General features: G+C 47.2%; 1 protein-coding gene across 1 annotated transcript; it reads right to left on the minus strand.

Annotated features, from left to right (window-relative positions):
- Positions 1 to 1,389: 1,389 nt before the first annotated feature.
- Positions 1,390 to 2,664, minus strand: LOC109765323 (probable esterase PIR7A). The gene is made up of 3 exons (XM_020324121.3): positions 2,110 to 2,664; positions 1,871 to 2,008; positions 1,390 to 1,793 (listed from the first exon to the last, which is right to left on the minus strand). Exons 1-3 carry the CDS (start codon positions 2,479 to 2,481, stop codon positions 1,506 to 1,508), a joined length of 798 nt encoding a protein of 265 aa, XP_020179710.1. The 5' UTR covers positions 2,482 to 2,664; the 3' UTR covers positions 1,390 to 1,505.
- Between the last annotated feature and the right edge of the window lie 12,239 nt (positions 2,665 to 14,903).

Genomic DNA, 14,903 nt, shown 5'->3' on the forward strand with positions numbered 1-14,903 from the left:
TTCCTACTTCTTTTTCTGCTTCACTACACATGTCTACTTTTTTTCAATACACATTGTACATTTTTCGTATAGATGTGGAACATTTTTCCGACACACTTTGAACATTTTTTAAATAACAATTTACATTTTTTTCCAAATACTTGATTTGGGCATTCTTTCAAATACATGATAAAAAATTCAAATACACGTTGAACATATTCTAATGGCAATACCAGAACATGTTTTACATTGTATGCACTTTTTTGAAAAATATTATGAACATTTTTAAAACTTGTGATTATATTTATTTAATATATCATGTATATTTTATTCAATGGTGCTTAACATTTTTCTTCTACACTGCAGATAATTATTTACATCATATAAAAAAATAATAGAATGATAAAAAAATTAAACATGTGAAGACTTTTTGAAATGCCACGTACATTTTCTGAATTATGTGAACATTTTTTGTGACATTGTATAAACATTTTCTTTGATGTCACGAACAATTTTTCTAATGCTATGGACTTTTTTTACATTGCATGGACATTTTATAAATGAGTAGTTAACCTTTTTAAGATTTAAATAAATTACGTATCCATTTCAGAAATAAAAATAAAAGTAATAAACCCAAAAACGTGCGCTAGGAGCCAGCCCTCCCTCCTATGTCAAGGGGTTCTATCATCTCGCCATAAGCGAGACAAAGCCCCTACCCTTTTCAAATTCCTTTTCTTTTTGCATGTGTTGGAAACAAATTGCTGACCCGTTAAGATGTGTAGGATGAAACCGAGCCTTGCAAGGATCGTGACAAGGGATCGACTGGCAGAAATCCAACAGAGATGAAGAAATGTTCTCTGTCGACACAGCTTTTGAATCCGGTCTGCATGTAACGCAGGGAACCGGATCCTCTAACATTGAGAAGGAATGTCACGGTGCTACAGTGTTAGCCTAGTGTAAAATGAAGAAGGAAAGTTAGGGACTGTTAGTAGATAGTTAATAGGTTGTTTAGTGTTGGTATTTACTGTAGATATAAATAATTTAATTTTAATTTTATTTTACCATCAATTTGTTTGCATGTAATTACTATAAATATACACAGTAGATCATCAATTTGCAAATTAATTTATATCATTTTAGCCATAATCATATGAATAGAAAGAAGAAAAGTTAGGGTACTGTAGCTTCTCTAACATTCCTTCTCAATGTTAGAGGATCCGGTTCCGTAACGCAGACCTTTATAGATAAAGAACGGCGAATGGCTGTTTACGACAAACCTTGCGGCCAGAAGTGCACAACCACAATGCATCGCCTACTAACAAAAGAAGTGCTCCCTCCATTCTATATTGTAAGACGTTTTTTTTATTAGTATAGAGTCAAAAAATATCTTAAATTATGGGACGGAGGGAGTAGGAACAAACAGCAAAGTTTTTCTTAAACGGTGACAACGAACTCAACTCTCAGCGAACGAGAAATTCATGGGAAGATATTACGTTGTACAAGTCTCAACGGTGTGGACAATCAATTCATTCATACTTGTCGGCGATCCGGAGCAGGACACCACAGAGCTCCCTGGGTTTGGAGCACATGGCCATGTGGTCGGCTCCGGCGATCTCTTCGGCCTCCGTGCCGGGGCTCAGGTCGACCATCCAGCGCTGCATCTCCTCGGAGTTTGAAGCGTCAGCCATGGCCACCACGTACACCTTGTTCACCGACCCGTAGTTGGCGTCGGTGAGCATAGCCTCGTCCTTCATCGTCGGGTCATCCAAGAACTGGCAGCCCGGTCTCACCAGCATCGTAGCCAGCGTCTGATCCTGCATGCCGTACGTAAAAGCACTGTCAGCATCGTAAATAACATTTGTGACGGGAAAGAATGGACTCCTGCTATTACCTCAGCTGAGCTTCGATCGTACAGTTTTGCTGCCAGTAATTTTGGGCCAAACACGAGTGCAGGTCGAGGGCCCTGGCTCGTGTTCAGAACCATCCTCTTCATGTCCATGAAGAAATCGGGCTTGATCCGTCTCATGATCTAGCGAGAATCGATGGAAATCAGAGTCGTCACCATGATCGATCGCAGCTCCTCTGACTTCTGAGGTGTGTAAAATTTACTAGCACGGAGTAATTACCCACCTCCTCCGTGGTGACGCCCATGTGCCTGCCGACGCACGGCATGCACGCGGCCAGGAACACGGCCGCGGCGACCTTGCGCGGGAACCTCTCCATGGCGAGCGCGATGTTGAGCCCGCCGAGGCTGTGCCCGACCAGGACCAGCCTCTCGCCGGCCGGTGCCGCGGCCACGGCGTCGAGCAGCGGCCGCGAGTAGTCCTCGAAGGACGGCACCTCGTCCATGCGCGCCGGGTGCGCGCCGGACGCGGCCATGTCGAGCGCGGTGACCCGGTGCCCCGCGGCCCGGAGCATCGGCACCAGCTTGTACCAGCACCACGCGCCGTGGCCGAGGCCGTGGACGAGCATGAAGTGCTTGCCGCTGCTGCTCCCCTCCATCGGGTTTCACCTCAGGCAAGAGTTCGACTGGCTATGCCGCCGGCGGCGAGCGGCCTGCAGATATCTTTGCCGAGGGTATCTCACCAGCATCAGCATGGGCACATGGCAATCAGTTTCAGTCAAAGCGAAAGCAGATTTGGATACGGCAGCCGATGGAGTCATCAGTCCACCTTACAATTCTCTCCGCATTTCCTTCAAAAAATACTCCACTTTGTTTATAGATTGGCACGTGATGATGTTGTGGTGGCCTTTTTACGATCTTTTGCTTGAGAATATTTTGAAACTTTATGCTAAATGAATGCGCGAGTTTCAGAATTCGAGGTGTTTTCTTTACTCCTATAAAAATACGAGTTGGTGATGATGGTGTATCTGCCTTCGGGCTATATATACTGTCCGATTTGGAATATAAGGTTGAGATTGAGACTGAGACGTATTGTGCCCAACCAACCTCCAAAACACGAATACTCTAGAGGTTTCTCCTTTTCTCCGGGGAAACAGATTATTCTAGAACCCCTCCAAACCTCTAGACTATTCATGATATGTGCAATTATATACTGATTCATTGCAAGCGTGAGATTATTGACATTAACAATTTAACATGTATATATATGGACGTATTAAAAGGAGGAAATTCTAGAGTCACCGCCCTCCCACTTCTCAGGAAGATGACAGTTTTAAGTCACCGCCTTATTATGTCACAGTGGCTCAACTCAGTGACATCCATGACCGACACAAGAGGAGGGGGCTCGAAGTCCGGTGTTTGCTCCGTAATGAAGCATCAGTGACTAGATTATGCATACACCGTGCAACGTACGGGCTCTTTTGCTAGTCAATCCAAATGCAACAAATATGAAAGTGGGCCTTCCTTTGTCAATCTTCTCAAAATGGAAGCAAACGATTTGTCTCAGCCCGTTGAATCAAGATTGAATCACTGACATAACCACATAAACACAAACTTTTTTTTTGCGGGTGAAAAAATTGTATTGCTTACTCACAATGTCCTTACAATCCTCAATCACCAAGTAGATGACCATAGAAGGGCCTGAACCGATCCACGCTATGGTTCTGCCTTCAGTTCTATAAAAACTAGTCAGATAATCACTAGCCTTATTCTAACTACGATTTACATCAGTAATACAAGTTTTTCATAGACTTAACAAATACTTGATTTCCTTCACCAGAGATGCATAGACGGTTATGTCTTCTTCACGCTTCTGTATCATGCCAGCCGCCGTTAGCGAGTCCATCTCGATAATAATTGGTAAGTCACTTCTCTATACAGCAAGGGGTAGGCCTTCCATGCATGCACAAAGTTCCGCCTCCAACGCAAACAACTGTCTACATCCAGAAAAGATAACGACTCCTGCTTCATTACGGAAGATCATACCCGCGCCAGCTGAACCATCTTCTGTAAATGAGCCATCTGTATTCAGCTTGACCCAGCCGCGTCCCGGTGGAGTCCATGCAAGGGTGAGACCATAGGGCCAGCTCGACGCACCTTTGGTTCATATTGCAGAATCGACTTCCCTTTCCTAGGGTCAGTATGCATGTTTGACTTAATTCTAATGAGAGAGTCCAAGTAGCTCTGCAAGAACCTACATGATAAATCCATTGGTGGGATAGGTTTCATGTGCACAACTTCATTCCGGATGTACCAGCACCTCCAGAAAGTCATTAGTACCATACAAACTTGACACGCGCAACCAACAAAAGGCTCCAACGGAGCCGTCCAAACGTGCCACCAAATATCACCCCAACAATGCTAGGCTTACGGACTTTTGCTACGGACTATACTTAATTATCGACTCAATTCAAGTCATCGAGGATGACTTGTTAGAGTCGTGTCGAATGTTACTGTACAGGATAGGCTATAGTTGGGTTTGGAGTCATACGGTGTGTAGACAGAATATGGAATCGACACCGACACGCAGGGGAGCCGGTGGCCAGGGTGCGGTATTCCCCGGAGATGTAGTCATATCAAGCCGTAGTCAAGCCCCGGAGATGTAGTCATATCGGTGAACCTCGTTAACAAATCTCGGTGTCCTGGCTCATGTGATTGCTTGGTCCTCGATAGATCAATTATGCGCCTCAGATTTATTCTAACAAATGGTATCTAACATGACTAATAGTAGGGCCAGACAACACAGACGGCAGTTCCTGCCCTTTCTTTGAACACCAGTGAGGCGGAGATCTGGCCTTGGCCTCTTCCTCACCACGACAACATCCGATCCGACGACGGCGCTGAGCCGTTGATCTCGTCTGTGTTGGAAATATGCCCTAGAGGCAATAATAAATGGTTATTATTATATTTCTTTGTTCATGGTAATTGTCTATTATTCATGCTATAATTGTATTGTCCGGAAATCGTAATACATGTGTGAATACATAGACCACAACGTGTCCCTAGTAAGCCTCTAGTTGACTAGCTCGTTGATCAACAGATAGTCATGGTTTCCTGACTATGGACATTGGATGTCATTGATAACGGGATCACATTATTAGGAGAATGATGTGATGGACAAGACCCAATCCTAAGCATAGCATAAAAGATCGTGTAGTTTCGTTTGCTAGAGCTTTTCCAATGTCAAGTATCTTTTCCTTAGACCATGAGATCGTGCAACTCCCGGATACCGTAGGAGTGCTTTGGGTGTGCCAAACGTCACAACGTAACTGGGTGACTATAAAGGTGCACTACGGGTATCTCCGAAAGTGTCTGTTGGGTTGGCACGGTTCGAGACTGGGATTTGTCACTCCGTGTGACGGAGAGGTATCTCTGGGCCCACTCGGTAATGCATCATCATAATGAGCTCAATGTGACTAAGGCGTTGGTCACGGGATCATGCATTGCGGTACGAGTAAAGAGACTTGCCGGTAACGAGATTGAACAAGGTATTGGGATACCGACGATCGAATCTCGGGCAAGTAACATACCGATTGACAAAGGGAATTGCATACGGGATTGATTGAATCCTCGACACCGTGGTTCATCCGATGATATCATCGTGGAACATGTGGGAGCCAACATGGGTATCCAGATCCCGCTGTTGGTTATTGACCGGAGAGGCGTCTCGGTCATGTCTGCATGTCTCCCGAACCCGTAGGGTCTACACACTTAAGGTTCGGTGACGCTAGGGTTGTAGAGATATGTGTATGCGAAAACCCGAAAGTTGTTCGGAGTCCCGGATGAGATCCCGGACGTCAAGAGAAGTTCCGGAATGGTCCGGAGGTGAAAAATTATATATAGGAAGTCCAGTTTCGGCCACCGGGAAAGTTTCGGGGGTTACCGGTATTGTACCGGGACCACCGGAAGGGTCCCGGGGGTCCACCGGGTGGGGCCACCTATCCCGGAGGGCCCCGTGGGCTGAAAGTGGAAGGGAACCAGCCCTTAGTGGGCTGGGGCGCCCCCCTTGGGCCTTCCCCCATGCGCCTAGGGTTGGGAACCCTAGGGGGAGCTTCCCCCTTGCCTTGGGGGGCAAGGCACCCCTTTCCCCCCTTTGGCCGCCGCCCCCCCTTGGAGATCCCATCTCCCAGGGCCGGCGCCCCCCCAGGGGCCTATATAAAGGGGGGGAGGGAGGGCAGCACGCTACAGCCTTGGGCGCCTCCCTCCTCCCCTGCAACACCTCTCTCTCTCTCTCGCAGAAGCTCGGCGAAGCCCTGCCGGAGACCCGCTACATCCACCACCACGCCGTCGTGCTGTTGGATCTCCATCAACCTCTCCTTCCCCTTGCTGGATCAAGAAGGAGGAGACGTCGCTGCACCGTACGTGTGTTGAACGCGGAGGTGCCGTCCGTTCGGCACTCGGTCATCGGTGATTTGGATCACGGCGAGTACGACTCCGTCATCCACGTTCATTGGAACGCTTCCGCTCGCGATCTACAAGGGTATGTAGATGCACTCCTTTCCCCTCGTTGCTAGTAGACTCCATAGATGCATCTTGGTGAGCGTAGGAAAATTTTAAATTATGCTACGATTCCCAACAGTGGCATCATGAGCCAGGCCTATGCGTAGTTACTATGCACGAGTAGAACACAAAGTAGTTGTGGGCGTTGAGTTTGCCAATTCTTCTTGCCGCTACTAGTCTTTTCTTGTTTCGGCGGCATTGTAGGATGAAGCGGCCCGGACCGACCTTACACGTACTCTTACGTGAGACAGGTTCCACCGACTGACATGCACTAGTTGCATAAGGTGGCTAGCGGGTGTCTGTCTCTCCTACTTTAGTCGGAACGGATTCGATGAAAAGGGTCCTTATGAAGGGTAAATAGAAATTGGCAAATCACGTTGTGGTCATACGTAGGTAAGAAACGTTCTTGCTAGAAACCTACAAACCACGTAAAAACTTGCAACAACAATTAGAGGGCGTCTAACTTGTTTCTGCAGCAAGTGCTATGTGATGTGATATGGCCAGAAGATGTGATGAATGATATATGTGATGTATGAGATTGATCATATTCTTGTAATAGGAATCACGACTTGCATGTCGATGAGTATGACAACCGGCAGGAGCCATAGGAGTTGTCTTTATTATTTTGTATGACCTGCGTGTCATTGAATAACGCCATGTAATTTACTTTACTTTGTTGCTAAACGCGTTAGCCATAGAAGTAGAAGTAATCGTTGGCGTGACGACTTCATGAAGACACAATGATGGAGATCATGGTGTCATGCCGGTGACGAAGATGATCATGGTGCCCCGAAGATGGAGATCAAAGGAGCATAATGATACTGGCCATATCATGTCACTATTTGATTGCATGTGATGTTTACCATGTTTTTGCATCTTATTTGCTTAGAACAACGGTAGTAAGTAAGATGATCCCTTATAATAATTTCAAGAAAGTGTTCACCCTAACTGTGCACCGTTGTGAAGGTTCGTTGTTTCGAAGCACCACGTGATGATCGGGTGTGATAGATTCTAACGTTCGAATACAACGGGTGTTGACGAGCCTAGCATGTACAGACATGGCCTCGGAACACACGCAATACACTTAGGTTGACTTGACGAGCCTAGCATGTACAGACATGGCCTCGGAACACGGAGGACCGAAAGGTCGAGCATGAGTCGTATAGAAGATACGATCAACATGGAGATGTTCACCGATCTTGACTAGTCCGTCTCACGTGATGATCGGACACGGCCTAGTTAAACTCGGATCATGTTTCACTTAGACGACTAGAGGGATGTCTATCTGAGTGGGAGTTCATTGAATAATTTGATTAGATGAACTTAATTATCATGAACTTAGTCTAAAATCTTTACACTATAGATTGTAGATCAAATGGCCAACGTTGTCCTCAATTTCAACGCGTTCCTAGAGAAAACCAAGCTGAAAGATGATGGCAGCAACTATACGGACTGGGTCCGGAACCTGAGGCTCATCCTCATAGTAGCCAATAAAGATTATGTCTTAGAAGCACCGCTAGGTGAAGCACCAATCCCACAGAACCAAGACGTTATGAACGCTTGGCAGCAGCGTGCTGATGATTACTCCCTCGTTCAGTGCGGCATGCTTTACAGCTTAGAACCGGGTCTCCAAAAGCGTTTTGAGAAACATGGAGCATATGAGATGTTCGAGGAGCTGAAATTGGTTTTCCAAGCTCATGCCCGGGTCGAGAGATATGATGTCTCCGACAAGTTCTTCAGCTGTAAAATGGAGGAGAACAGTTCTGTTAGTGAGCACATACTCAGAATGTCTGGGTTGCATAACCGCTTGTCTCAGCTGGGAGTTAATCTTCCGGATGACGCGGTCATTGACAGAATCCTCCAGTCGCTTCCACCAAGCTACAAGAGCTTTGTGATGAACTACAATATGCAGGGGATGGAAAAGACCATTCCCGAGGTATATTCAATGCTGAAATCAGCGGAAGGGGAGATCAGAAAAGAACATCAAGTGTTGATGGTGAATAAAACCACTAAGTTCAAGAAGGGCAAGGGTAAGAAGAACTTCAAGAAGGACGGCAAGGGAGTTGCCGCGCCCGGTAAACCAGTTACTGGGAAGAAGTCAAAGAATGGACCCAAGCCCGGGACTGAGTGCTTTTATTGCAAGGGAAGTGGTCACTGGAAGCGGAACTGCCCCAAATATTTAGCGGACAAGAAGAAGGCCGGCGACACCAAAGGTATATGTGATATACATGTAATTGATGTGTACCTTACCAGTACTCGTAGTAGCTCCTGGGTATTTGATACCGGTGCGGTTGCTCATATTTGTAACTCAAAGCAGGAACTGCGGAATAAACGGAGACTGGCGAAGGACGAGGTGACGATGCGTGTCGGGAATGGTTCCAAGGTCGATGTGATCGCCGTCGGCACGCTACCTCTGCATCTACCCATGGGATTAGTTTTAAACCTCAATAATTGTTATTTAGTGCCAGCTTTGAGCATGAACATTGTATCTGGATCTCGTTTAATTCGAGATGGCTACTCATTTAAATCCGAGAATAATGGTTGTTCTATTTATTTGAGAGATATGTTTTATGGTCATGCCCCGCTGGTCAATGGTTTATTCTTGATGAATCTCGAACGTGATGTTACACATGTTCATAGTGTGAATACCAAAAGATGTAAAGTTGATAACGATAGTCCCACATATCTGTGGCACTGCCGCCTTGGTCACATTGGTGTCAAGCGCATGAAGAAGCTCCATGTAGATGGACTTTTGGAGTCTCTTGATTACGAATCATTTGACACGTGCGAACCATGCCTCATGGGTAAGATGACCAAGACTCCGTTCTCCGGAACAATGGAGCGAGCAACCAACTTATTGGAAATCATACATACCGATGTGTGTGGTCCAATGAGTGTTGAGGCTCGCGGAGGATATCGTTATGTTCTCACTCTCACTGATGATTTAAGTAGATATGGGTATGTCTACCTAATGAAACACAAGTCTGAAACCTTTGAAAAGTTCAAGGAATTTCAGAGTGAGGTTGAGAATCAACGTGACAGGAGAATAAAATTCTTACGATCAGATCGTGGTGGAGAATATTTAAGTCACGAGTTTGGTGCACACTTAAGGAAATGTGGAATAGTTTCACAACTCACGCCGCCTGGAACACCTCAGAGAAATGGTGTGTCCGAACGTCGTAATCGCACTCTATTGGATATGGTGCGATCTATGATGTCTCTTACCGATTTACCGCTCTCATTTTGGGGCTATGCTTTAGAGACTGCCGCATTCACTTTAAATAGGGCTCCATCGAAATCCGTTGAGACGACACCGTATGAATTATGGTTTGGGAAGAAACCTAAGCTGTCGTTTCTAAAAGTTTGGGGATGCGATGCTTATGTCAAGAAACTTCAACCTGAAAAGCTCGAACCCAAGTCGGAAAAATGCGTCTTCGTAGGATACCCTAAGGAAACTATTGGGTATACCTTCTACCTCAGATCCGAAGGAAAGATCTTCGTTGCCAAGAACGGGTCCTTTCTGGAGAAGGAGTTTCTCTCGAAAGAATTGAGTGGGAGGAAAGTGGAACTTGATGAGGTGATAGTCACCCCTTCCGAACCGGAAAGTAGCGCAGCGCGGGAAAATGTTCCTGTGGTGCCTACACCGACTGGGGAGGAAGTTAATGATGATGATCATGAAGCTTCAGATCAAGTTACTGAACTTCGTAGGTCCACAAGGACACGTTCCGCACCAGAGTGGTACGGCAACCCTGTCCTGGAAATCATGTTGTTAGACAACGGTGAACCTTCGAACTATGAAGAAGCGATGGCGGGCCCGGATTCCAATAAATGGCTAGAAGCCATGAAATCCGAGATAGAATCCATGTATGAAAACAAAGTATGGACTTTGACTGACTTGCCCGATGAGCGGCGAGCCATAGAAAACAAATGGATCTTTAAGAAGAAGACGGACGCGGATGGTAATGTGACCATCTACAAAGCTCGATTGTCGCTAAGGGTTATCGACAAGTTCAAGGGGTTGACTACGATGAGACTTTCTCACCCGTAGCAAAGCTGAAGTCCGTCCGAATCATGTCAGCAATTGCCGCATACTATGATTATGAGATATGGCAGATGGACGTCAAAACGGCATTCCTTAACGGCTTCCTTAAGGAAGAGTTGTATATGATGCAGCCGGAAGGTTTTGTCGATCGTAAGAATGCTAACAAAGTATGCAAGCTCCAACGCTCAATCTATGGGCTGGTGCAAGCATCTCGGAGTTCGAACATTCGCTTTGATGAGATGATCAAAGCGTTTGGGTTTACACAGACTTATGGAGAAGCCTGTGTTTACAAGAAAGTGAGTGGGAGCTCTGTAGCATTTCTCATATTATATGTGGATGACATACTATTGATGGGAAATGATATAGAATTCTTGGAAAATATAAAGGCCTATTTGAATAAGTGTTTTTCAATGAAGGACCTTGGAGAAGCTGCTTATATATTAGGCATCAAGATCTATAGAGATAGATCAAGATGCCTCATTGGTCTTTCACAGAGTACATACCTTGACAAGATATTGAAGAAGTTCAGTATGGATCAGTCCAAGAAGGGGTTCTTGCCTGTATTGCAAGGTGTGCAATTGAGCACGGCTCAATGCCCGACCACGGCGGAAGATATAGAAAAGATGAGTGTCATCCCCTATGCCTCGGCCATAGGGTATATAATGTATGCCATGTTGTGTACCAGACCTGATGTAAACCTTGCGTAAGTTTGGTAGGAAGGTACCAAAGTAATCCCGGCATGGAACACTGGACAGCGGTCAAGAATATCCTAAAGTACCTGAAAAGGACTAAGGATATGTTTCTCGTTTATGGAGGTGACGAAGAGCTCGTCGTAAAGGGTTACGTCGACGCTAGCTTCGACACAGATCTGGATGACTCGAAGTCACAGACCGGATACGTGTATATTTTGAATGGAGGAGCAGTAAGCTGGTGCAGTTGCAAGCAAAGCGTCGTGATGGGATCTACATGTGAAGCGGAGTACATGGCAGCCTCGGAGGCAGCACAGGAAGCAGTCTGGATGAAGGAGTTCATTACCGACCTAGGGGTGATTCCCAATGCGTCGGGCCCGATGACTCTCTTCTGTGACAACACTGGAGCTATTCCCCTTGCGAAGGAGCCCAGGTTTCACAGGAAGACCAGGCATATCAAGCGTCGCTTCAACTCCATTCGTGAAAGTGTTCAAAATGGAGACATAGATATTTGTAAAGTACATACGGACCTAAATGTAGCAGATCCGTTGACTAAACCTCTCCCTAGGGCAAAACATGATCAACACCAGGACGCAATGGGTGTTCGATTCATCACAATGTAACTAGATTATTGACTCTAGTGCAAGTGGGAGACTGTTGGAAATATGCCCTAGAGGCAATAATAAATGGTTATTGTTATATTTCTTTTTCATGGTAATTGTCTATTATTCATGCTATAATTGTATTGTCCGGAAATCGTAATACATGTGTGAATACATAGACCACAACGTGTCCCTAGTAAGCCTCTAGTTGACTAGCTCGTTGATCAACAGATAGTCATGGTTTCCTGACTATGGACATTGGATGTCATTGATAACGGGATCACATTATTAGGAGAATGATGTGATGGACAAGACCCAATCCTAAGCATAGCATAAAAGATCGTGTAGTTTCGTTTGCTAGAGCTTTTCCAATGTCAAGTATCTTTTCCTTAGACCATGAGATCGTGCAACTCCCGGATACCGTAGGAGTGCTTTGGGATTTGTCACTCCGTGTGACGGAGAGGTATCTCTGGGCCCACTCGGTAATGCATCATCATAATGAGCTCAATGTGACTAAGGCGTTGGTCACGGGATCATGCATTGCGGTACGAGTAAAGAGACTTGCCGGTAACGAGATTGAACAAGGTATTGGGATACCGACGATCGAATCTCGGGCAAGTAACATACCGATTGACAAAGGGAATTGCATACGGGATTGATTGAATCCTCGACACCGTGGTTCATCCGATGATATCATCGTGGAACATGTGGGAGCCAACATGGGTATCCAGATCCCGCTGTTGGTTATTGACCGAGAGGCGTCTCGGTCATGTCTGCATGTCTCCCGAACCCGTAGGGTCTACACACTTAAGGTTCGGTGACGCTAGGGTTGTAGAGATATGTGTATGCGGAAACCCGAAAGTTTTTCGGAGTCCCGGATGAGATCCCGGACGTCACGAGAGGTTCCGGAATGGTCCGGAGGTGAAAAATTATATATAGGAAGTCCAGTTTCGGCCACCGGGAAAGTTTCGGGGGTTACCGGTATTGTACCGGGACCACCGGAAGGGTCCCGGGGGTCCACCGGGTGGGGCCACCTATCCCGAAGGGCCCCGTGGGCTGAAAGTGGAAGGGAACCAGCCCTTAGTGGGCTGGGGCGCCCCCCTTGGGCCTTCCCCCATGCGCCTAGGGTTGGGAACCCTAGGGGGAGCTTCCCCCTTGCATTGGGGGGCAAGGCACCCCTTTCCCCCCTTTGGCCGCCGCCCCCCCTTGGAGATCCCATCTCCCAGGGCCGGCGCCCCCCCCCCCCAGGGGCCTATATAAAGGGGGAGGGAGGGCAGCACGCTACAGCCTTGGGCGCCTCCCTCCTCCCCTGCAACACCTCTCTCTCTCTCGCAGAAGCTCGGCGAAGCCCTGCCGAAGACCCGCTACATCCACCACCACGCCGTCGTGCTGTTGGATCTCCATCAACCTCTCCTTCCCCTTGCTGGATCAAGAAGGAGGAGACGTCGCCGCACCGTACGTGTGTTGAACGCGGAGGTGCCGTCCGTTCGGCACTCGGTCATCGGTGATTTGGATCACGGCGAGTACGACTCCGTCATCCACGTTCATTGGAACGCTTTCGCTCGCGATCTACAAGGGTATGTAGATGCACTCATTTCCCTTCGTTGCTAGTAGACTCCATAGATGCATCTTGGTGAGCGTAGGAAAATTTTAAATTATGCTACGATTCCCAACAGTCTGCTTGCCTTTTGTTCAGACCGATAGGCCCATGGGCTATGTTTCTTGTGTACGACGGTTGTCGTCTCTCATGGCGACACTGACAAGTGGGGCAAATTGATGTTGGCACCATGCTGCAAATTTGGCGTTCTTCCCCAGCAACGATGGCAGAATGGTGTTATTCCCCAGAAAAATATTGGTAGTTCTATTTGCTTCCGATCCAAAATAATCTCAACAAGTTTAGTTTCAAAGATCAATGAGCGTTAGAGATATATAATTAATCTTAACATGTAGAATAACATGGAGATATATAACATCATAGTTTATTCTAGAATACAAGGTACTCTACAGATGTACATTACTAATGTAATGAATAATAATGGTGTTGCAAACTTGATCCTCAAGTGAAAAACTTGAATTGTATAGAGCTCAAATTAAATGAGATCTTGTATCAAATTGCAAGATAATTTAGCGAAGTGAATTAATATTTTGCGAGAGAAAATTGATCTCAACCGCAATTATTTTGCGAGAAAAAAAATATTCTCAATCGCAAATCAATATTGTTGTGCGAGAAAACTTAATCTCAATCGCAATGCAGAACATGTTATAGGAACTGCTAGAGAGCAAATACGATGAACATGTCCCATTTTCACAGAGTATATCTGAAATCATCATTTACATATTGTAAAGGTGATATGGAGATATCTGACGGTCTCCAATGCACAGCCTGTGGCCTGATTTGATGGTCAATGCAAACACATAGCCACTTGTGCGGGGTTAGTGCATAACCAGAGGGCTACAATGAAAAAAAACTTCAAAGAGATAAGGTTTCCCATCGTTGTCCTGTGTGTGGCCTGTAAATCGTACACAAATCAATCGATTCAGTTAGCCACCGCCGCCGCTTCCGGGAGATCCAGCCATCGATGCCTTCGCCTCGCGCGCGGTGCTGAGTTGCCTCGCGCCGGAGTTCGTCGGCGTACGCTAAACGACGCCACGGGCACCGCGCCGCGTGCCGTGGGGGTCCGCGTCAACCTAGGCCGAGGGCCATGGCTACGCGAGGAGGACCGGGCCGAGGCCGTACTCGACGTCCCGCTCCGCGTAGCCGCGCACCAGCCGGCCGGAGGAACGAGCGCAGGTCGAGGGTCGCCACCGCCGTAGTCTGGCGGTGGAAACGACACCGTTCGCGCACACAGTCAGCTAAAGGGAGAGCCCGCTCCATCTTCGCCACGGGCAGGACCGTGGCTGCAGGAACTCCACGCGGATGCCAGGAGCCGCGTCGGGCGCTGGCTGCCTCGCCTCCATCACCCGTCTTCGTCGTCGCCAGGACGTAGAAGATGCGGGTGCGCCGCTGTCGAGGATCCGCTGTGGGCTCCGCGTGCCGGGAGGTCGAGGCCGGGTTGATTCCCGCTATAGGCGCCGAGTCTCCGGTCGGGAGGCGCTTGCCACGCCGCCGTGCCTTGCGTAGCAGGCCGGGGTCGCAGATGCGCTGCGGTCGGCCGTGACGGAGAGGGCCGCTTATGCGGCCACTGTGG

Source organism: Aegilops tauschii, chromosome 3, assembly GCF_002575655.3.
Source record: "Aegilops tauschii subsp. strangulata cultivar AL8/78 chromosome 3, Aet v6.0, whole genome shotgun sequence".
Lineage (NCBI taxonomy): Eukaryota > Viridiplantae > Streptophyta > Magnoliopsida > Poales > Poaceae > Aegilops > Aegilops tauschii.